A 26,245-nucleotide genomic window follows, 5' to 3' on the forward strand; every position below is an offset into this window, starting at 1 on the left:
AAATTTTTAAAAACTGATTTCAGATTCGTAATCAGGGACCCCAAAAACCCCTTAGAACTAAGTCACACTAAAATCACCATTAAAATCACAAAAAATCGAATTTTGGGCCTTATAAGCACCTAAATTTAAAATTTGTAAAATCTAATTTTTTACCCCAAGGTTTATGATACTAATTTAAAAGCAATAAAAGTAACATTTAATTAACAATTAGAAGGCTAAATAAGTCTAAAATAAGAAGTTTCATAATTTCCCTTAATTTTTTTCATTTTTAATTAGTCATTTTGGGTCCGCTATTGAAAAATTTAAAAACTGATTTCAGATTCGTAATCAGGGACCCCAAAAACCCCTTAGAACTAAGTCACACTAAAATCACCATTAAAATCACAAAAAATCGAATTTTGGGCCTTATAAGCACCTAAATTTAAAATTTGTAAAAATCTAATTTTTTACCCCAAGGTTTATGATACTAATTTAAAAGAAATAAAAGTAACATTAAATTAACAATTAGAAGGCTAAATAAGTCTAAAATAAGAAGTTTCATAATTTCCCTTAATTTTTTTCATTTTTAATTAGTCATTTTGGGTCTGCTATTGAAAATTTTTAAAAACTGATTTCAGATTCGTAATCAGGGACCCCAAAAACCCCTTAGAACTAAGTCACACTAAAATCACCATTAAAATCACAAAAAATCGAATTTTGGGCCTTATAAGCACCTAAATTTAAAATTTGTAAAATCTAATTTTTTACCCCAAGGTTTATGATACTAATTTAAAAGCAATAAAAGTAACATTTAATTAACAATTAGAAGGCTAAATAAGTCTAAAATAAGAAGTTTCATAATTTCCCTTAATTTTTTTCATTTTTAATTAGTCATTTTGGGTCCGTTATTGAAAAATTTTTAAAAACTGATTTCAGATTCGTAATCACGAAAACCCCTTCGAAACTAAGTCACACTAAAATCACTTTTAAAACCAAAGAAAATCTAATTTTGGGCCTTATAAGCCCCTAAATATTAAAATTTGAAAAAATCTGTTAATTATTTTATCCCAAGTTTTATGATACTAAATTAACAGCAATAAAAGTAACATTGAATTAACAATTAGCAGGCTAAGTAAGTCTAAAATAAGAAGTTTCATAATTTTCCTTAATTTTTTTCATTTTTAATTAGTCATTTTGGGTCCGTTATTGAAAATTTTTAAAAACTGACTTCATATTCGTAATCAGGGACCCCGAAAACCCCTTGGAACTATGTTACACTAAAATCACCTATAAAACCACAAAAAATCGAATTTTGGGCCCAAATTTAACTTTGGGCCCACAAGTTACCACACGGAAAGAAATTTAGTAGCAATATTTGATAAATCTGATAGGAAATTTTAGTATTCTCTTTTTCAAACGCGGAACATTTGGGTTTGATAACGAAAATCGGCATATTTTTACCAATAGTCTTTTTAGTAAATATATTCCAGAAATTGAAATTATTATTTCGTAAATTGATAAATTTATACGAAAAACCAGAAGTAAGTTAAACCGACGCGCACTTCGTTATTCACTAAATTTATATGAAAATTTGGAAAGATTATTTCGAAATTTGTTAAAACTATACTAAAAATTCGAAGTGGTTCAGTCATGACAGATGACGACAGAAACACCAATAGATTCTACGCCAAAGTTTTATCTCTTTCTCATTTCGAGGATAGACGAGGATATGAACTTTTAAATGCACACACACACATACACCGCATTGTTTTACATCGATTGGCTTATTTTTATTCCTAATCTATACTAACGATAATACGTATAACATTCGCAGAATAACGCTTCATATACAAATTTACGCTCATGTGAAAAACTGATGTGACCATTCTTATATACTAACCAGACATATTTTTCACCGCTTATGAGAAAGGTGAAATTATATCAAAACATGTTTAAAAATATAAATAAAAATCATTATTTATTGGGAAATAATTAAATATTTTATTATTTTTTGAAGAACAATTTTTTTTACTGATTTATTGTAAAATCTTCGAAATTAATTATATAAAAGAAATTCAGGTCTGTATCAAGATAATGGTAAAAGGGGGCTTGCCTAAAGAGCTTCGTCACTCTTCGTTACCACTCGGTGAGGATCGGGCAATTCCGAACGTTCAACTTCGGCAAATTTCGTCGAATCTCGTTAACTTTGATATTTCTTTTTCAATTTTCATATCAAATATATCAAAATCTGAAATAATTATATCATTTTATAGAATTCTAATTACGAAATTTGAAATATTTGGTTAGAAAAATTGATAAAGAGCTTATTAAAATTTGACATTTTTGTGTTTCAATAAAAAGATTTCAGATTTCGTAAATATTATATCAAATTTTCTTTCCAACTATATTAAATATTCTTATTTTAATCTCAATCATTCTTAAAAATAGTATCGAAAATCGTTATCATGCCAAAATGTTCCGCAATTGTAACCAAATATACTGAAAAGTAACACCATAATATCAAATATTGCTACAAACTTTCTTTCCGTGCACATGTCTGAAAAGAGGAAATCACTGACTACAAGAATCTGAGTTTGAAAATACTTGGTTCCATTTAAAAAATTTACTTTTTTGTCTGTAGGGCCCACATAAGGCCCTGGGCCCGTTTTTTAATTATACAATTTAATAGATTTTTTTCAACCTGACAACTTTTGTATACAACATTTTTCTCAAAAACTATTTCCTTTCAAGATATTTTGGGGGTCCGGAACATAAAAATCACCCTGTATAATAAAAAATAGTTTACCATGGTAACATTTACTATGTCAACGGTTGCTATGGTAAAGGTTGTTATGAAATTGGTTGCTATGGTCCTATGGAAACGGTTGCTATGGTAACGATTGTCATGGAAACAGTTGCTATGACAACAACTACTATGGAAACGGTTGCTATGGTAACTGTTACCATGGCAACCGTACGAGTGTACTACGGACGCCAAAGCGAAACTATAAGGGTTTCAATCATTAGATTCAAATCATTTAATGACTTAATTTTCCCTGTTCCATGATATTAGTCGAAATCTAACACTTTTTTTTTTAGTTTTAACTTGATAAATACATTAGGGGAGAGTGGGGAGTTGTGCAACACGCTAATATTTATTAAATAATAATTGTTATGACTCTTGCAACTAATATGAAATTCTTTTCGCATTAAGATTTAACTTTTTGACTGTTATTTATCACATACGCAGCCATTCTTAGTATTTTTCCAGAGTGTGAGTTAAAATTTAGTTCAAAAAGTTTTTTTTGCTTCTTGTATTTAAGTCATTTTCAGTAATTATTGTTTAAAGTTTTAAAAAAAAGTTGACTATATGGAAAATAATCTGCAGTTAATACTCTTTCGATATGTAAAAGAATTTTTCATAAATATTTGATATGTTAATTACTGTGTGTTTTTTTCGAAAATTTGGAAAGTGGGGAGTTATGCAACACTATTAGTGGGGAGTTGTGCAACACTTCATATTGAATAGTTTTTCATCCAATTTCGCATTTTCTATGCGAATTTCGCATTATTTAAAAGTTATTGTTGATATATTGTTGATAAACATACCTAATAATAATATTGTTATTACATTGTTGAAAAATATAATCATTAAGAGAGGTTGGTCCTCTAAAACATGATACTCCGGTCCAGAAATCGAAACGTGGTCGAAAGCCAATGGAAACGACGATTTTGACTTCGATTGAAAATGTATCAAAGTTACGCCAGAAAATTGAGGAAAAACGTCAAAAAGAGATGAAAAAAGGACAGAAGAGAAAGAAGAAACAAACTGCTAAAGCACCACCAGTTAAGCGCTGTCGTCCTGCACTTAATACAAAATCAAAAAAAAAAAAATTTTACCCGATTCAGAAAAAGAAGAAGAAGAAGAAGAGGAAGAAGACTTTTGTATCATTTGCATAGGTACAATGCCAAAGAAATTAAATCGAAAAAACTCAATCCATTGCGTTAAATGTGATCGAGTTGTGCATTTGAAATGTGCTCCTTTAACATCTGGGTTTTATACGTGCATTCATTGTAAATGAGATTGACTGATTGGCTTAACGGAAAAATATTTTGTTTAAATTATCTACCTTTTTCATTATTTATGACATAAATAAAAAATATTCCATAAAATAGACCGTTATCTATGATTTTAAATAGTGTTGCACAACTCCCCACCGTTTTTAAAAATCAGTAAAAACCGGTTTTTAGGAAAATGAGCAAAAATCATTAAATTTTTTTACTTTTAAAAAATTTTTTATGGTAGACGTTGTATTTTTATACGTGCTACAAGTTCCATATGATAATATGTACAAAAAAATTTTTAATATTTATTTTGGAGCAAAAAAAAAACCCGTTGCACAACTCCCATTCTCCCCTAATTATTATTAAAGTATAATTATTATTGATCCAATTATTTAATAGCGTACGTAAAAAAAGAGAATACAAAACTACGATGTCAGCTATAAATATTAAAAATGAACTATTCATGTAACTATATGGATAAAGAAATATCTTTTAAGAAAGAATGTACCCATTAAAGTGTAAAAGTAATGAGAAGATTATTCAGTGAGCTCGATTTCATTAATACACACTGAAGAAATAAACTTTATAGATATGGTGTCAGTAATGAAAGGACAGGAACTTTTTAATTATTCATTAGAAGAAAGATTGATAACAAGGTTAATAAGTTATCATCATTAGACATGGCGAATACTTTTAATGCGTTCTCAACCATTCATAAAGTCGATAATGAGATCACAGTTGACCGAATGTTAAATGAGATCCCAAGAAAGGGTTAAAATTCAATTTTTTACTACTCTGAGACCAACTTCATTAAACAATTACGGCTCATTGCATTTACATAAATGTCGTGTGAAAATATAATTACTTTATTTCATCACACTATATTATTACTTATTTATTCTCATTTACTTATAAGTTTTTCTAATTTTTTTTTAAAATTAAATTCAGTATAATATAAAGTCTAACGAGTATTTTTTTTTTTTTTTTTTTGAATTTTATTTTTGTTATATTTATTATTTCAACCAAAAAAATGTCGATAAAATACCACGTCACAAAAGTTTAAAAAAGAAACAATATTTTTATTGAGCCTACAAGTACTTTTAGTAACATGAAATAGTATGCTCATAAAGAAATAAAGCAAGTTAAACATGACACGTGAGTCAAATACGAGTGGCAGGTAGATTACAATTGCTGCAATATATTTTAGTGTAATTTAGGGTAGGATGAGTTACCGACAGCGTGTAAAATTATTACCGTCAGCAGATAACGTTTCTATTCTAGAAATGTGTGCAGCAATTGCAATCTACCTGACAGTTATACTATGCTCTAAAATCTTATGTTTAAATGGTTTTATTTTTCTCTACAATTTTATAATACATTTTTTTCCACTTAAACTCATTTTTTGTGTGAGAAAAAAGAAGTAAAAAAAATTAAATGGGAAAAAAAGAATTAAAAAATCTAGGGTCATTTGGGGAAAATGTAAACAAGGGGTAAATGTAAACAGCAGATATTGCAGCTTAATTTACAGATTTAAAATTAAGTTCGACCCCAATATTTTATCCTCAGCTCACCTGCAACAGGTTCTGAGTATTGCCAATTTTTTTTTTCGACAATTGTCAAAGCCATACTCCAATTTGTCGCTTAATGCATGAAAGATTGAAAATCAAAGTTTTACTGTTTTAGTATTTTGTCTCGCATTTAAATAAAAATGAACTAAAAATTCAAACTAAAATTTCTAATTATTCCTTATGAATCCCTTAACAAAAGCTGACTTTGATTTTTTAATTTCGTCAATTCAGTTAATAGATAATTAAGTGTTTACATTTACCCCGAGAATTCGAAAACTCGGGGTAAATGTAAACAGAATTTCTGCTGCATTTTAAAAGAAAATAATTGAATAAATTTGCTTCTATTTCACAATTACATTATTTTGGCCCTTTAAAATTACATAAAAAACGAAATTGGATCTTCTTTTACATCTCCTTCGTGTTAGTCAGTTGAAGGTATAGACCTGCATAGTATTGCATAGTGCATTTACCTGTTTAAAATATAGGAAAGCGATTCTTCACGATTGGTGAATAAAACTCAGGTACGTAGGAATCCTAGAATAAGAGTGAGTGATTGATTGGTTGATTGATTGATAGATTGATGGATTGATTGATGGATTGATTGGTTGATTGGACGATTGATTTATGGATTGGTTGATTGAGTAATTGGTGGATTGATTGGTTGATTGGATAATTGATTTATAGATTGGTTGATTGAGTGGTTGATTGGTGGATTGCTTGATTGATTGACTGATTGATTGATTAATTGGTGGAATGAGTGGATGATTGGTTGATTGAGTGATTGATTGATTGGTGGATAGATTGGTTGCTTAGATGATTGATTTATAGATTGGTTGATTGAGTGATTGATTGGTGGATTGATTGGTGGATTGATTGGTTGATTGATTGAGTGATTGATTGGATGATTGATTTATTTTTAAAAATATTTTTAGGTTCATCCGCCATATTGGATCCGCCATTTTGAAAATTTTAAATTTGTCTTCAAATTCGTATTCAGTGACCTCAAAAATCCCCGAGTAGCGAGATTCAAGCAAATTTGATCAATTTTTAACAATATTTTTATGTTTGTCCGACATTTTGGATCCGCCTTTTTGAAATTTAAAAATTCGATTTTAGAATCTTATTCAGCAACCTTAAAAACTTATTTTCACCAAGTTGAATGAAAATCTATTAAAATTTATTGAAGTTATTCAAGTTTTTACATTACTAGTTTTGTTATGGTAATGATTGCTTATTTTATATGTTGCATATCAATCAATTGGTTCAATTATTTTACATTTACCAAGAATTTTTTTTCAGTTTTTACATCCCTTTACACAGTAGTATACTTGGGATAACTTTTTTCTTAAACCTCTTTAAACTACAGGGGTGTTTACATTTACCCCGAATTTTGGGAAAATTTCAAAATCTCGGGGTAAATGTAAACAGTCAGTTTTAAGCGATTCAAGTTGATGAATATTTTTTTGTACCTCATAAAATGTTTCTAGGGAAGTGAAGTAACAAGTTCATGCAGTAGAAAACCGGAAGTATTGCTTTTTAAAATAAAAAACTTACATTATTGTCGAAACTAAGCAAATCCGTTTACATTTACCCCAAATGACCCTATATATATTATTTTTTTTTAATCAGAAATTTGAAGTATATTTTTATCCTTTTGTGATATGAATATAAATTACTTTTGTAACAAAGTTCGAAGTTTGTAAATAATCGAAGATTAATAACAGTTTCTAATACAACTTTCTACGGTAAAGGTTAATCTATCATTAGGTCAGAATAATCAAGTTTAGTTTGGGAGTAATCAAACTATTGATACGTAAATCTGTTAAAGACATATCTAGTAAACTTTGACTGCATACAGTTTCTAAAGTCTCTGTTAGATAAAATTGTTGCAATAAAAATACTATAAATATCAAACCGTAGTCAAACACTGTTTTTGTAATCTTTCACCACATTCCATCCTCTATTATGAATTTTAAAAATTTGACATCAGCATCATAATCAGCGTCTCTAAAAACTTTAACTGATACTAGAATCCATAAAAAATTAACAATTTTTTTAAATTTCGACCGCCATATTGGATCTGCCATTTTGAATTTTGTAAATCTAACATGAAAATAGTAATTAGCGATCCATAAAACTCCTGGATACAAAATAACAGAGAAAATTAACAATTTTCATAAATTTCGACCGCCATATTGGATCCGCCATTTTGAATTTTGAAAATCTGACACCACATTCGTAATTGGCGATCTCGAAAACCCTTTTTATCAAGTTTTATAAAAAAATCGCCAATTTTTTCAAATTTCGGCAACCATATTGAATCCACCATTTTCAATTTTGAAAATCTGACAACAGTTTTGTAATCAGCGGCCCCGAAAATCACCATATAAGAAATAACAGAAAAAATTAACTATTTTTAAGAAATATTTTCTCTTCTTCAATTTATGATTTGTTTTTGCCCCTAAAAACCCTAAAAGACTTCATCTATCAAAACAGCCAGACTCGGGTTTTCTTTTGTTCCTACTTTTACGAAGCTGAAGTACGCAACGTTTATGATAAACGATTTTTAAAAAAATAATTTTTTTATAAAAAATTCTACAATTTTTCGCTTAAAAAATATTTCTTGTAGTTTTCATTAATCAACAAATTATAAAAAAATATTTTTTAGGTTAGGCAAAAAATTATAGAATTTTTCATTTTTTTAAATTATTTCTTTAAAAATCACCCGCGATCCAATTGGACCATTAATGGGCAACTTCAGTACATAGCTTAAATTATATATTACAAAAATTAGAAATAACTAAAAGAAAAATAAATAGGATTAATTCAATCAGTTTAAATAAAAGTTTAAGGCTATAATAAAATCTGTACATTGTAAGAAAAACACATCAACCATCAAATTCAAATTTTCAACCAAACAATTAATATGAAAACATGCATAGAAAATAGGTGCAACTTTTCGCAAATTCTATATAATTTAAAAAAAAATTTTTTTTATTTATTGCTATATTGAACTTCTATAATGTGAAATTCGTCTCTGATATTTGATTTTAAAGTCTTTGTTAGAGTTTGTACTGACGACAATGATAACGACGTAGGTGAATCAGTTTTCGACAAGTTTGCGGCTTCTCATGTACGTTCATCTAGTTTCCAAACTAGCACGACTCTACACCATAGGTTGCGCGTTATAAATATACGACAATTTCAAAGTCTGAGAGAAATCCTCGTTATAATGTGAGACTGTGGTGAATTTTAGAATATTTAAAATATTAAAATTCTTTCAAAATGACAAAAAACATTTCTTATTATATTTAAGGAAGGAAGATAATTTTCTAAGAATGACTTTTTGTAATACAAGAAACTAAAAAATTTATTCAAAGGGTATATATATGAACATTAAACAAGAGGTTCACACAAGTTCTAAAGTGGGCCACCAAATCAAGTTATCAACCACTCGGAAGGTAAAAGGGCCATCAAAGAACCATTTAATGCTGTCCCAAGTGAATCACTAACATAAATGTTCTTTCCATGTAATTCAATAGACTATTTCAATTTTAATGTGTTTAATGCTTACTACGTTTCTTTTCACTGGTCCCCAAAAAAAAAGAACATGACTTTTGTCTCATTCGTTTTTATTTTATTTAATTGTGTTACAATTGTACGATTTTAATAAACGTTAAATTTAGAATTCTTTAAAAATCACTACTTTCTTACTTTGAAACAATTTTCTATTACTAAAATGATGAAATAAAGCAATTTCAATCTTTTGCTACAAAAAAAAAAATGGAATTGTCGAATAAAATGTTGCAGGTTTATTAGAAAAAAAATATTTCCCTTTAGGGTGTAGTCAATGTTTCGGTTGTCAAACACAATGTTGAATCGATGGTATGTCGGGATGGCCATGTAACAGTAGTTTCATCGACTAGACCGCCAACGACTATGAATCACTAGAGTAGAAATCATGAGAGCGGAAATCTGTCTGCAGTTCTGGGTCACCGGTGCAACCTGGTGACATTGCTGTACTGAAGTTTCAAATCCTTAATTGAAATACGTCAGCTGTTAACTTATTGTTAATTCAGATTGTCAAATTATTTTCACGTTTCCACAATTCTACACATGTTATTTTTCATCGTGAAATTAAAAAAAAAAACAATGCATTTTTCAGATGCCAAACAATTTTCGGTTAACTTCTTCGAGAAATTTAATGTGAAATGATCAGCAGTTGGAATTTTTTCATAATTTTAATATTGTGGATAAAAATTAAATAAAAAAGAAAGCAATATACTTTTAGGTTAATATTTTTGAAAAAATTGACCAAAAAGTATCTGAATATAACAAAAAAAAACTTTTCATTGTGTTTGAAGTTAGTAATTTAAAGTTGTGACTTCCTTGGAAAACTTAACCGGAATTTATTTGGATATTATTAGGTCTAAGATGATCTTCACATTTCTTTAGTGTTCGTAATTTTTATATTGTCTAGAAAAATTTGACAATTCGATGTTGTAACTTTAGGTAGAGATTGAAACACTTTCTGGTGTCCCTATGTTTGACACCTGTGGTTAAATTTCTTCACTAAATATTATCTGGTTTCCATTAGCCATTTTCTGGGGTTCGATGTTTTCATTTTACGTTAATTTGCTTGAACAAGTTTAGGAACATATGAGTATATATATTTAACTTGAACTCTAGTCTTCAGTTGGACATGGTAATTTTGAAGACTTTCAAGAGCAGGTTTAAAATAATTACTGAATCAGGCCATAATTGTGAGCCGGAATTTTTCAATTCTTCAAATTCAAAGCAATATATAATTAGTATTCATTAGATAAGATAAATTTTTAATTTAATAGCATTTTTTTGCTTTTAACTAAAAATTTCTTCGAAATGCAAAATTTAAAGTAATACTTTACTTAACTCTAAAAAAAATTTTTTAAATTAAATTATATTCAACAAAATCTAGAAAAAATTTCACACAAAGAACTTTCTAATACTATAAAAGAAAAAAAATAACAATATTTTAAAAATAATTATAATAATAATAAAATATACCTAAAAACGTAATTTAAAATTATGACTTCGCAAGTCAAAATTGAGGTCAACAAATGCTTTATATATTTCGAAATCATACGAAAACTCATTAACTCGAGATTTTTAACATTTCCCTTGAAATTTGAGTTATCAAGGTTCTACTGTATACTTTAGAAAAAATGAATTAGAAAAAATAATTTAAAAAATATTTTTAGGAATAAATAATTATTAGGCAGATTGAGACGTGTTTTGTTTTTTAGGAAAATTTTTAAACAAAAAAACATTTAACAAAAAGCTTTATATGCCGTTCAAAAAGTACTGTTGCCTAAGAAAGTAGTAATTTTTTTCAAAAATAAAAAATTTACGTCTGATTTTCCGAATATGGTATTTTTGTCCAAAAAATAATTTTGACATGCAGGTTCAGACACACCTAGTAATTGTGAAATGATTAATAGAAAATAAATAACTACGTTATTTCTGTCAGAATTAGTTTCACAGTAACTGCCAATTTATTGAAATGTTTAGTGGGGGATGATCGTTAAGGGTTCACTGAAAAAAGAGTTTGGTATTGACAACCAAACGTTTGGTTGTTATTTAAGCAACCAAAATTTTTTTGTTGAATCAACAAAATTTTGGTTGTCCCAATTAAATTTTAGTTAGGACAACAAAAATCGTTTTTTTCTAATTTTGGTTGTGTCAAACAAATTTTGGTTGAGACAATTAAAATTTTGTTGATTAAACAAAAAAAATTTTGTTGCTTAAATACCAACCAAACTTTTGGTTGTCAATACCAAACCCTTTTTTCAGTGTTGATTTTGATCCTTTTGGGGTTGATAGTAATTGAAATATATTCTACGAGATTTCATTAATTTCAAGTATTTATGGAATTTATTAAAACCTTTTTATTTTAGAATAACTATCAAGTTGTCGTAGTAAAGTCAAGTGACTCTCCGCGTTTCAACCTGCATACATCATTGTTATATATTGATGATGTTAAGATATGTTTGAAATTCCATTGGAATGTTAAAATAGAATAAAAACTACTATGTAAATATTATATTCACTTTTTTCTATCACTATAAAATATACACTACACGAAAATGACTTAAAACACTTTTTTCTTAAACATTTTTGATGTTACTTTGGCTCGAACACATATAACACGAGTTACAGCTTTTGTCATATATATGTATAATAAATGGTTTGCTACTAACGAAATCACAGCAAAAACTTAGCCTCATTTTTGTTGCGATTAAAAATGTGCCAATGCTAAACGACATAGAAGGTGGCGCCACCTACGTGACTCATTTTTGCTGCCCGGGTTTTTACTGTGATAAAAAGATGCCAATAGGCAATTTGGTATTATTAGTTATATACAAAATAATATCTAACTGTCTCAACCTGCATACATCTCCCCTAGTATAGGAATTTCTAACTTCACTGAGCAAGACTGTGGTTTGTATAAGTAACAATAACAATTTCAAAGCATTTGAAGTATTCGTGGAAACAACCCTGAAAACAGTGGAGGTTCTCGAAGCTATAGAAGATAAACTAAATAATTAACAATCCCTATAGCCAATATAGCAGGTATAAGATAGTGAGGGATAAAGCTTATGCAGTTGTAGTTGTCGATCAAAAAAAGGGTGAATAGACTATAGAAATTTGACAAAATAAAGATTGAATTCACGCCATGCTTGATGAAAAGCCGTGCAGATCTCGCAAAGGTATCCGAAAAGTTCGGAGTTTTCAGGTTAGCATAGAAAATTCTCGCTTGGACCAAATTTAGTTTACAAAGTTTAAAGTCAGACACTTCTACGGAAGGAGAAAAAAAAATTCTTCCAACCAAAGATTTTAACTCAGCCATTCCCACAAAATCCTGGATTACTGGTCCCTTTGTAGTGCTTTAATTCTTTTTAAAGTTTTCAGCAGATATTTTATCATCCATTAAAAAAAGAAGTAAACAAGTTAATAAATTCAATTGGAAACAATATTTAACTATATCTCTAGTAACAATTGTAGCTTATGGAAAAATTGATATTAATTAATTTTTTTAGTTACAATTGTTACTAGAGATATAGTTAAATATTGTTAAATATTGTTTCCAATTGGAAAATGGATTTTTCCCAATGGAAAAATTGATATTAATTAATTTTTTTTAAAGTGTAACAAATTCAAGTGCATCATATTGTAAAACACTCGAATAATAATTTTCAATTTATTTAATCCAGTTGAGCCGCTTTTAAGTTGTACAACATATTTAAATTTATATTAAATTTTTCATGAAATATACACAGATTTTAATTTAAACTGATAGTATGATGTAAATCAATTTAATTTTATATAATACCACATAAGAAGATTTTGAATAATTTATAAATGATAATTATAAAAATTAATTTTAATCACAGAATTTTTGTATTTTTATATCTAAATATTTGACAAGATAAATGAAACTGTCAAACTGAATCTCTAAGCTCATCAATATTATATTACTGTCTTTAAAATGTATTCCTGAACTTCTTCTAAGCTTCTTCTAACTAACACCGGATTCGCAATCAGCGACCACAAAAAGCTCCAAGTAACAAGTTTCAAAGGAATCTAAACGATTTTTTAATTTTTTTCCGCCATATTGGATCCGACGTTTTGAATTTTTCAAAACAAAAACCAAATTCGTAATCAGCGATTCCAAAAACTATAAGAACCACTTTAGTTTTCTCTTCTTCATTTCTCAGTTTGGCCTGTTAAGGGTAACCTAACCTACACGGAAAAAAAATATATGGAAACACAGAAAAAACTTGGACTCATTTTTGTTGCAACTCATTTTCTTTTGGGTATCGAAATGAATATGGGACAAACTTCATGTTATTCAAAATGATATTGGCTGGAATTTCAGATTTCTAAGTTGGCATCATAAGCAGAGTAATTTTGTATTTCAATTATTGTTTCTAATATTTCAACAACACCAGAAAGATTATTTTGACCAGTACGAATATTTAGAAGTTTTTAAATAAAAATTATTTATTATTATTTACGTAGATAATAATTAATTTCATAAGTTTTTAAATTTACCGCTATTATTTAAGTTGGCAGTACCGTTCCTGTTGTCAAAACACATGTTTTCATTTTTCTAACCTAAAAACATATTTCCTTTATTATTTTATTACGCGATTACAAGCAATTTTTAATCAAATATATTAAGTCTAGCGTGTTATTTACTTCTTTGTAATTATTATATTTCATGTTTTTGTGCAAAATTATTCGTTATTTCACAATATTTTTCCATTTTTCTTTTTCTCAAAATGAAACTTGCCTGTTTCATTTTGATACTTTTACCTTAGAACTCGAAATGAGACAACCAGTTTCATTTTTGTTGCGAATCAAATTGAGTATAGAATCTATACTCAATTTGAATTCAGGTTTTTTCTGTGAAAACGAATAAAGTAACTTTTACTACTTTCAAAGTAAAACCGGAACTGTCCGCAGTTTCTGCGCATTTCTGGAAATTTTTACTCCAGAAATAGTAAAATTTACTCCTGAAATAGTAAAAATTATTTTAGACATATGTTATGTCATATTTATTAAAAATTTAAATTATTATTAATTTTTTCTAATCTGAACTTACAATTTTACCCTATTCTAATTCCTCAATTTAACTTAGTTAAATTAACTAAGTTGAGAAGAGGTTTATTAAATGAATGAATTGAAAAACAATATATAAATTATTTATTTAAAAAATATATAATATTTTCAACAATTAGTGTAACAAGAAAGACAATCAAACAAATCCTTATGTTGTATAACGTTTGGTATGGTTATCCTAAGATGTCAATTGAGGAATCTCCAATAAGCATCTGATGTAGTGACCTGGAGATTGGTATCTTCTTGGTCGTTAAGATTTTTATTACCGCACTGACACGTATATTTTAACCAGGATCGTAACTTATATGTGAACTATGATGACACTTGTGTATTTTGGAAATCACTACGACGAGTTCCGTGTGTATAATTTGTGAGACTGTCTTCGTAGTGAAATATTTCCCTTTATATATTAATATTTTCCAATGTATTTCTCGCGGCGGTACCAGCTCGCCTCTTTGGGTTCCGATTCAAAATCGGTACCTCACAGACACGAAAAGTGTTTATTGTTTTTTTCTATGTGTTGGTGACTCTGTATGTTGATTTCCTTGTTTGTAGATCGTCTTTTATAACTTTAAATATCAAGAACACCATACCCTCAAGAAATGTTATAATTTTACATATTGATTATTTTTAAATATTAATTACATGATTATTTATTTATATTTTTAATATTTTTAACAATTGTTTTTTAAGTATTAGTTTGAATCATAAATAATTATTTAATTGTAAATACATTTGTTTATTTATAAATAATTATCTATTTATAAATATATTTGTTTATTTAAAAACAATTATTTATCCACAAATACATTTATTTATTTAGAAAATTAATTTTACATAAATATTTATTTGTTTTATTTATACAAATTAATTGTTAATAATATTTATTATTTATTTATAACAAAATGTTACGGTGACGTGACACATAGTAACCCTGCTAAAAATAAAATCACAAAAGGTCAAAAAATTAGTCAGAATCTCTGCCGTTTTGAGACTGTTTTTGTTACGATTGCAGTCACAGAACACCACAATAAGTGAGGTTTAGTCAAAGAATCGTCAATAGTAGTCAGATTTTTTATGAGGGTCGGAGACCCTTTTTTTTGCCATACCATAAATCATTAAACCCTGTGACTATTTGTGATGTTAAATGACATTTCTTTCTATAAAATAGTTTTGAAGATTCCTGACTTACTTCTCATGAATTCTGACTACAAATATTTAAAAATTAAAAAAAATCAATATTTTATCATTAAAAAAATAAATTATCGTACAACATTTTTTTATCTTTACGTTACACATTCTTAATTATTATTTTTACAATTTATTATATTTATTTACTCCTATCGAAGAAAATCTCGCAAACGCAGGGAATCGAACTCACAACCTAACGAACGCAAACCGAATACCTAACCCCTGAGCTAAACTAACCTAACTGAGGTCTTAAAAATAGAATACGGTTTTATGAAAACAGAAGATCTTATTACTTTTTTCAATTTTATCAACATATTTTGTTGATGATTATTATTATTATTTTAAAAAAATTTTATAATTTTTAAAAATTAACAAGTAAAGTTAAAATAGGTATATTCTTATATTGATCAAAAAACATTTTTAGTCCAATTATCATATATTAATGTATTCAATTAATAAAATTTGCTTTAGAAAATATTTAATTAAACAAAAAATTCGTATGTAAATATTATTTGAATTCGAACTTAAAAGAATATGTGTAATATACAAATAAAATAGTCTAGAATAATAAGATACTGTCGGATTGTCTCAAGTAAACTCTGAGCGAATTTTATCAGGTTTTTCGCTCACGTTTTAGCACATTCATTACTATTATAATTAATTATAATGATAAGAATTAATTAATATGCATATATTAATTACTATATTATTAAAATTCAATTTAACATAATTCTTCCACAAATCAACTAAATAATTACTAATTTTAATTTCTCTTTTTAGCATACTGCACTATAATTAGATGTAATATTTGGTTCAAATCAAATTTATATTTAGTGAAAACTGGATCAAATTCGCTCAGAGATTGATTGAGAGATCAATTCATATATTCTATTTTACAAGAGACCAGAATGTTTTTGCTCATCTAGTTGTAAAAAAATAAACTTTTATGTGAAATAGCCAGCGATTTCTAATTTTTTTCAAATATATATATAGAGTTAACACAATGGTAAGAATAGGTTTTCAACATATGTTGCTTTCTTATAACTAAATGTAAGAAAACTAGCTTACTGTAAAATAATAAATACAAATTTGAAGTAGGGACTTTAAAAGTATAGTCGTAGTCATTGACGCCTTCCCTTTTCTGTCCTTGTCTTACAAACGTGATTCCATATATATTATATGTACGTTAGAAAAGGACAAAAAGAAAAGTATAGGCCAGAAGGATCTTTTATGGTTTTATGGCTTTTCATTGCAAAATTAAAAATTGTTGCATTTGAAAAAAATAATTTTTAAATATTTTATTCGTAATGTACATGTTAATACAATTACAACGATATAAAATTTTTTGCAAATATTTTTAAATTATTGAGAATTAATTTTAATTAATGGAGTATTTATTGTATAATCATTATGTAATTTTAGAGTTTTTACATAATGTTTTATATTATTGGAATCGTTAAAATCTATAAATTACAAATATAACATTTAAAAAAATATTTATTTAAATTTAAATAATTTTTTATTTTGCATTAAAAAGTCATAAAACCTGATGGACCCTCGAAAGGACCCTTTTGTTGGAAAAAGGGAATATATAATATAATAGAGTTATATGGTGGGTTTGAGTGGCCTTGGTACCTCTCTTGGAACCCTTTTTACAAAAAAAATAAAACGTAGTGAGAAATCGTCACTTTTTAGAAAACGTCAGGCCCATAAAAACTATTTAAGTCAGAATTAGTCAGCAGCATCACAGAACATCAAAATAGTCTCAAAACGTCAGGATTTCTGACGTTTTGAGACTGATTTCTGATTTTATTTTTAGAATTTTACTATTTCTAAAGTAAAAATTGCTAGAAACTGCGGACAGTTTCGGTTTTAGTTTTAAAATAGTAAAAGTTACTTTATTCGTTTTTCCATTTTTTTCCAAAACGAATTTTCAAAAGTAGTACTGAATACTAGATATTTTAAGGCGAATAATTTATTTTTAGAATTTAATATTAAAATTTAAATATTAAGTAGGGGAATAGTGTCAGGGGTGGACACTTGTCAGGGTTGGACACTTGGCTTTTTTAAATAAGAACACTAGCGCCACCTGTGTGCGTACGTGACGAATCTTCTAGTAGTGTAACCTAACTTTATCTGGCATTACATTTTTGGAGAATCAAAAGTAGCGTCTCCTGTGACTTCGGTGCAATCGAAGAGACAAAAAAAGTTTTGTTTGACTTGTGAATAAACCTAAAAAATGTGTAAAAAAAGCAAGAATTCGGCAAGGTAAGCTTATTGAATGTATTGTGGGGTACATAATTTAAGAAGAAAAAAAGTGAAAAATCGAATCGCGACACATGTCTGGTTATGGTTAGCACAATTCGAAAATGATGCTTCTAGTTAGGGTTGGACACCCATATTAATTATGAATTTGACACAATTTATAAATAAATATACAAATAAATTTTATTTTATTGATATTTCAGTGCAAAATTGTGCCAAAGATATTAGAAAAATAATACTTAAATTGTATAAATTTTGTTCATCATTTCATTGAGTTATTTGGAACAATAAAGCGTTATTTTTTGTAATTTGAGTTCATTCCTTTTTTAAACCCATGAAGCTTTACAATTTGTAAACAATAAGTAAAGATAAACATGAAAAAATAAGAATAAAAAATATTACAAATGTTATTTTACGTTTTTACCAATAATGCGTTTCGATTTTCAAAAAGTGTCCAACCCTGACTGAAAAGTCCAACCCTGACTATATTTTTTTTTCTTTAATGTTTATAACTTTTCTAATTTTTCACCCGTATACCACAATTGACTGAATTTATCTAAACAAAATATTTATAAACAAAAATCCAAAACTGTGTTTAACCCTGACAGTATTCCCCTACTAAAATATTTGTATCGAGTCCTAAAAGTCTACAAATGCGAATCTATAGGATAAAAATTTAATCAAGTATTCTAAAACTGTTTGGAATTCAGTTTAAAAGTTTTCGAAACAGTAAAATCGCCACTTGTTTACATTTATAATTTTTTGTTACTACGTCTAACGCTAATAGTTTACGTTCCTATTTTCTACTTCTAAATACAGAACCCTGAAATTCATTGTTGATTCACATTCCTCAATTAATACTACTGAATTGATAATTTTCAAATTTCATTTTTCTCTCTGTTGTTTTAAAGATCTGCCCAGCAAAGGTTTTATAATTTTATTAAAAAATATTCCATTTTCAAAAATGGAGCTGTCTTTCTGCATAAATAATTCATTTAAAGAAATACAAATTTCTTGAAAAAAAAATGATTTTCTTTTCCTAAAAAAAGAAGATTAAACTTGTAATTGTCATGGTCTAAGGGAAGTTTAAGGTCTAGAATGTCTATAGACAGAATCTCTCATGACAGAAACTCGTTGTTGCTTTTCCACTGTTTGCTTCGAAACTGCGGAAAATTCGTTTATACCCAGGAGAAAGGAACGCAAAGTTGTAGATTGAGGATGAGTAAGAGAGAGAGAGAGAGAAGGAAATAAAGGTTGTATGTGCTACGGGACAGATGTCTAGGTGGGGTGGCAATCGTTAGGTGGAAAACCACATTTCGAGTCCGATAGTCTACCAGAAAGTAGCATAATTTGGACTAGCATGAGTCTCACAGGATTGCAAACGATGTTACTTGAATTTACAGAGAATAGAACTTCTGGGAAATATTTTCCAGTGTAAGATCAACTGGGAATTTTCAGTAGATATTGTCATGGTTTGAAACATTTCAATTTTCCGTTTCAATGTCCAGTTAACCTTCAACTATTTGTCATTCATTTATCATCATAAATATTTCAAAATTGTTTCTTGTTTTTTTTTGTAGACTACTTTTTCCATTTCATATGTAATAAGACTAGGTTTTTGACCCAATTTATCAAGTATTTTGTTTTTTTTAAGGTTTAATGAGCATGTGCATTTTTTTATGTTTGGCATTTCTAATTTTCTAATATTATAATATTATTATAGGTATAATTTTATTTTCTCGCGAGAAGTATTTATTTGATGAACGAAGGCAGAGGGGAATTTTAAATTCTTTTTTTTTCGCCGACAGTATGTCTCCGATCTCACAAGTATACTAGCCGCGAGTTTGTTGTGTGTATATATGCATTCAAAAGTTTGAAGAGAGTTGCTTTTCGGTCCGAGAAAATATTTACTTTGACACTCAGTTTCTCATCTAAAATTCCAGGGATGTATCGTCACGAATTTTAATAGAATAATACTTTAATTTTAGTCTATTATAATTTTAAAAAGAATTGTTTAGTTCAATATTTTAAAGAATTTTTGCAATCTATTCACTTAAATCCCTTTCACAGCCAGGAAAAACTGAAAATTTGAAAAAAGAAATCTGTAGTTGTTCTTTTTTTATTTTCAGGGTCGCTAATTTACAAATCTGAAGTCAGTTTTTTAAAATTCAAAATGGCGGATCCAATATGGAGGACGAAAAATATTAAAAATCGTTGTGAAATTTTGATTTGCTTGAAACTTATTACTCGGGGGTTTTCTTGGTTGCTGCGATTACGAATTTGTAGTCAGATTTGCTTGAAATTTATTAATTTGAATTTGTAAAATCTGACTTCATATTCGTAATTTGCGATCCCAAAATTAGTGAAATTAGTGAAAATAATAAAATTATAAAAACTAGTTTAAATTATTCGTATAAACAGATTTTATAGTATAAAAGTAGAATTTTTTTAATAAAAATTAATCAATTCCAATGAAAAATAAAAGATAAGTCTTGTACCGTATTAAAAAAAAAAAAAAAATCTGAATCATTCAGGTGTTTGACAAATTTGTCAGTGTATTTAATTTATCAAAAGAAACGGAAAAATATGAGTTATTAAATGTTAGATTTCACATTTATAAAAATAGTGAAGGAAAAAAGTATTTTCATGCGAACGTTGCAGGTGTTGCAATCGAAAAAGAATGAGTTTACATATTTCTTTTGCATACTTTTCATGTATATATCTCTATACTATTCTTTCAATTTTTCCTCTTTTTTCCCTCCCCCTCTTGTATCTTGTCATATATTTTTCTACTTTTATTCTCTTTGTATTATTAGACAGTTACGAGATTCATATTATCTATTACATTTTTCACTTTCTATATAGAGAGAAAGAGAAAAAAAAAATATTTAAAGAACAAAGAAATAAAACTTCATGAAAAATTTAAAAATTCTAAAAATATATTTTAAAAGGTATAAGAGAATATTGCGGTCTTTAAATATATATATATATATATATATATATATATATATATAAGGATCTAAAAGAGTTTCATATAGTTTACGGGATCTCTAGTTGCAGAGTTACTTTTTTTCCGTCATTTTCGTAAGTTACTAAAAAAGGTACCATTTACTAAAACGATTACATCATAATATAATTTTCTACATAATTTATTATGACTTAACATTTGCTTTACATTTAGAGAGAAAAAAAAAATGTTTGTCCATTTAAATTTAAGGTTTCTTTCATTCCTAACTCTTATATTTTCTCGGTACGAGACACTTCAATTTCAACATAACAAATTCAATTTGACTAATGGAAAATTGCAGTAATTTAGTCCTTTTGACATTCACACAACTCCACATTCATTCAACGAATCCTTATAGAAGCCACAGTAAGTTTTTCAATAATTAATTTTGTCTCGGTAAAGAGAGAGAGAGGGAGAGAAAGAGAGACTTTAAATGGATGGAAAAAATAATCAAAAATAATTTTATTGCTTGTAACGGATTTTAAAAATAATTTTCTTCGTTTATTATATATCTTCTATTATATTAAGTTAACAAATTTCGAAAAACGACACCGACCCCGTGACCTCGACACCGTCCTTGAAAAATCTATTTTCAATTGTTTTCAAATAAATCAAAATACTTTGCATATATGCTTTTAGAAAATCTTACAAACTATTTTTATGTAACATCTTTTTTCAATTTTAACCCGAAAAAGGGTTATTTTTCAATTTTAACCCGAAAAAGGGTTATTTTGCCATTTTATCCCGAAAAAGGGTTATTTTGCAATTTTTTAAGAATTTTTTGATTTTTTCAAATTTTTATTATTATTTTTTATTATTTATTGTTGTTTTTTCAATTTTTAGTTAGTAACCTATAATATTGTGTCTAATTTTAAGTGTCATTAAAATCAAATGTTTTTAACTTAATAATTTTAACATTTCTTAATTTAAAACGAAACATCTTCTATTATATTAAGTTAACAAATTTCGAAAAACGACACCGACCCCGTGACCTCGACACCGTCCTTGAAAAATCTATTTTCAATTATTTTCAAATAAATCAAAATACTTTGCATATATGCTGTTAGAAAATCTTACAAACTATTTTTATGTAACATCTTTTTTCAATTTTAAGATAAATTTTATACAATATTAATAAGATATTAATTTAAAACATAAATTATATATATAATATACATAAACTACAATAAGTAATCAACAATAAGTACAATTTTAACTGAGCGAGCGTTAGCGAGCGAGGAATACATCGCTAGTACATGTGGAAAATATGAATTTTTTTTTTTTTGCTCACAAAAAAGATTTTCTTTTTAAATTAACGCGTTCGTTGGTTTAACTTTATGGTTCAATCTGGGGTAAGAAATTTTTTTTTACATTCCTTTTTTTCTGACTTTCTTTTCTCTGTGTTAAATAGATGATGTAATATATGATTCTATGAAGTTGAAGGCAAAGTGAATCTTAACGATCGGTATTCACTGAATAATTCTTAGATAAGCTTTCTACGTGCAGGGAAAATGAAGTTGCTTTTACATTTCCAATGCTACTTTTTTTCAAATCGTATTTTTATTCTTAAAACAAAAAAAAATTGAAGCTGAAACTATATTATGGTGTTAATAGTTAATTTTTTGTATATATAAAAGTTTTTTTTTTTTTGTTCGAGAAGAAAAGAAAAAACAAACAAATAATTAAAATTATTTCATTCGCAATTCCCGTGTAGAAATTTTGCCATGGCTCGGCTCGGGGCCAGATCGGTCACAGGAGTGCTTTAAATTGAAAATAAAAGATAATGTATTTTTGTTTTAAAAATACTTTGAGTATTTTTTTTTTTTTTTTTGCAAAATTCAAAAGTTTATTAATTGCTTTTATACATTTTTCCTTGGAATAAACATGTGCCTCGAGAGAATTTATATGAAAAGAAATAAAAAATTGTACGCAGCGAAATAAATTTTGCGTAGTCAGATGCAGTGAAAGAAATTGCAAATCGATTGGTTTTGTTTTCTGCCTGCGTACGACTAAACGAAATTTATTCAACTGGGCACAGCTTTTGCTTATTTTGCTGTCGTGTTTAACTTTAGGCAGATATTCATCTTTATATTGTACATATAGGGTAACTGCACCAGTGGTGGATCATGCACCAGTGGTGGATCAACTGCGAGAAAAATGGTCATTTGTGTTTACACGTTTGTAAGTAAATGAATCGCAAGTGTCGGTAATTGTTAAGAAAGTTATACAGATCAATATTACAATTTAAAAAAATTTTTAAATTCATCGCGAAGAAAGCAGGACAACAATTACTAAAGTGGTGACAGAAAACAAGAGTTTTCCTTAGCATGTAAGTTAAGAGTATATTTTGGAATAGAAAGCTTTGGAGCCATTTTAGGACAATTTTTAATTCTTTTCACAATAGGAGGCATTTCGTTTCATCCCCATAGAGCCCTGAGAACAATATTTACGTCTGTAAGTAGCGCGTGTCCATTGTTTTGGGGTGATCCACGACTGGAACCAAAAAAGTAACAAAATCTAGTGGTGGATCAGTCCTACTTTTCGCCTGTTGACGCATTGTTTTATTGAAAATTTTATGAGTTAAATTTTAGTTAACACTAATTCAAATTTTATTAATTGTTAACACCTGGGGGTCGATTACGTAACTTTCCCACTTCCCACATCCCACATCTCACTTTCCACATTTTACATCCCACTTCCCAAATCCCACATCTCACTTCCTACATTTTACATCCCACTTCCCACATTTTACATACCACATCCCATATTTCACATCTCACTTCTCACATTTCATATCCCACTTCCCATATTTCACATCTCACTTCTCACATTTCATATCCCACTTCCCATATTTCACATCTCACTTCTTACTTCCCATATTTCATATCCACTTCCCATATTTCACATACCACATCCCACATCCCATATTTCACATTCCACATCTCACTTCCCACATTTCACATCCCACTTCTCACATTTCACTTTTCACACTTCACATCTCACATTGTACATTACACTTTTCTTATCACGCTTCCCACCTTTTATATCCCACTTCTCACATCTCTCCCATTTCCCACAAGATGTTGGATGTGGGAAGTGGTATGTAAAATGTGGGAAGTGAGATGTGGGAAATGGGATGTGGGAATTGAGAAGTGGGATGTAAAATGTAGAAAGTGAGATGTGGGAAGTGAGATGTGGGATGTAAAATGTGGGAAGTGAGAAGTGGGATGTAAAATTAGGGAAGTGAGATGTGGGATGTGGGAAGTGGGAAAGTTACGTAATCGACCCCCTGATTTCAAATTGTTAAATTTTTGTTGAATTAAAATACCCAGAATTAATAAATGTTATTTATCATTGAAACTGAAGCTTTAAGAGTTTCTATTTATTTATTACCAAAAATTCTAATAAAAAGATGATTAATTAATATTTAGTCACATTATACCTATAGAAATGAAAGAGGAGGGGATATGGATAGGAAAGTGAATTTGAAAATCTGTCCGTAAAGCCTTATAAAAGTTGCAAAACGTCTCAGTCTCGTAATTTTGAAATGCAATGTTTTTTAGTATGATTTTTTAAGTGATCCACCACTGGAGCAATCTATAACCATGACTGGTGCAAACAGTGATCCAGAATAGGATCATTGACAAATTATCTTTGATGGAGCATTAAAGTAAACGTAGGTGTCAAAATTAAGTCTAACCTTGAAGGAAATGTCTATTGGAACTATCTGGTCCATAATACTATAGAGAATAACCTCGAATTTGTCCAAAAACAACCTATACAGAACTTCAAAGTCAAAATAAGAAAGTTAAGGGGCTTAACTGATCCACCACTGGTGCAGTTACCCTATATATGAATTTTTTTTTTTTTGCAAAAAATAAAAAATGTTTTATTCCTATAATAGAAATTACATTCTTTATATAATGTAAATATATAAATATTTATTTTTTACAAAATAATAATAATAATAATAATAGTAGTAATAATTTTTTTAATTATTTTTTTCAGCTCCTCCGGGTATGCTGATTAAATTGGATTTTCGAGATTATTTTGAAATAGAAAGATCAGATGGTTGCAAGCATGATTATTTAGAAGTACGTGATGGTCAACATGGTTATTCAAATCCATTGGGGAAATTTTGTGGAAATAAATTTCCCGAAGAAATAACGTCCAAGACAAGATATCTATGGCTTAGCTTTGTGAGCGATGAGTCTATTGAATATCGAGGATTTCGAGCCATTTGGACGACAGTTCCACGACCCACTGGTAAGTCACATTTTTTTTTGTAAAAATTAGTTTTAAAAATTTAAAAAAAAAAAATTTTTTTCCTCTCATTTAACTTTTTTACATCTAGGAAAAACGAAAAATTAAAAAAAAAGAAAGCTACAATTGTATTTATAGTTTTTAGACTCACTAATAATGGATCTGAGGTCATTTTTGCAAGATTCAAAATGGCGGATCCAAAATGGAGAACGAATTTTTTAAAAATCAACCAAATTCTTTTAAAAATTGTTATTTGGAGGTTTTTAGGGTCGCTGATTTCGAATCTGGCATTAAATTTGTATTTCGTAACTCTGAAAACCTCCGAGTATCGAATTTCAAGTAAATTCAATGAATTTAAAAAAAGTTGTCCGCCATATTGAATGTGACATTTTGAATTTTTGAAAAACTGACATCGGATTCGTAATCAGCGTCTCCGAAAACCCCTCCAATAACAAGTTTTAAAATATTTCGAACAATTTTTAAAAATGGACATCATATTTGATCCGCCATTTGTAAAAGTATTTCCTCTATGGATTCACTTTTATACTTTAATTTGAGAAAAAAATTCCATCACTGGGATTATTATTGCAAGCTTATTTTTACTCTATTTTTATTTATTTTTTGTGGTTTGGAATTTTTTAAACTAGAATCAGAAGAATTGTTTGAATTTTTAAATTATTTCTTCATGTTTATACTTGATTATTCTTCTTTGTAGTAAAATAATTTTCCATCTTTTCTTGGATTTTTTTTTCATTTTCTTTCTTATTACACTGAATAATACTAGAAGGAGATTCTCCTTCATCATTGAAGGATTATGTTAATTTAGTGAATATTTAGTTTCCTTGATTTTCGATTAGACAAAACAAAAGTAAAAGTTAATATTATTAGAATAACAAATCAATTTTTGCAATTGTATTATTTTTTTTTTAGAAAAAAGTAAAATATATATATATAGAAAATTGAATTGACATTTTTATTAATATCAGGAAGTGCATTAAAGTAAAAAAATTGAAACTTCTAATGCTGTATTGGATAGAATATATATAGTTATATATAATTTGAACATTCTACACATATACTATATATATATATATGTATATTCATATAATGCATATTCGAGATCCTTTCACGCCCCGATAAGTCGCAACGCATAAACGGAAACTGCATAATGAGACTAACTCTGTAAACGTCTCGGGGTTGTAGGAGTATCTGGTGGTCGTGAATATCGCGGTTTCCTGCTCGA

The 26,245-nt window shown here is 28.0% G+C and overlaps 1 protein-coding gene across 1 annotated transcript in view; it reads left to right on the forward strand.

Moving 5' to 3' along the window:
- The window catches only part of LOC127286283 (uncharacterized), a 266,689-nt gene that overhangs the window by 177,286 nt on the left and 63,158 nt on the right, over positions 1-26,245 (forward strand). The window contains exon 4 of the mRNA XM_051312661.1: positions 24,748-25,005. Coding sequence (XP_051168618.1) covers positions 24,748-25,005 — 258 coding nt within the window. The remainder of the gene's footprint in view (positions 1-24,747; positions 25,006-26,245) is intronic.

Source organism: Leptopilina boulardi, unplaced genomic scaffold (genome assembly GCF_019393585.1).
Source record: "Leptopilina boulardi isolate dan_hultmark-lab unplaced genomic scaffold, ZJU_Lbou_2.1 LbouV2_352, whole genome shotgun sequence".
NCBI lineage: Eukaryota > Metazoa > Arthropoda > Insecta > Hymenoptera > Figitidae > Leptopilina > Leptopilina boulardi.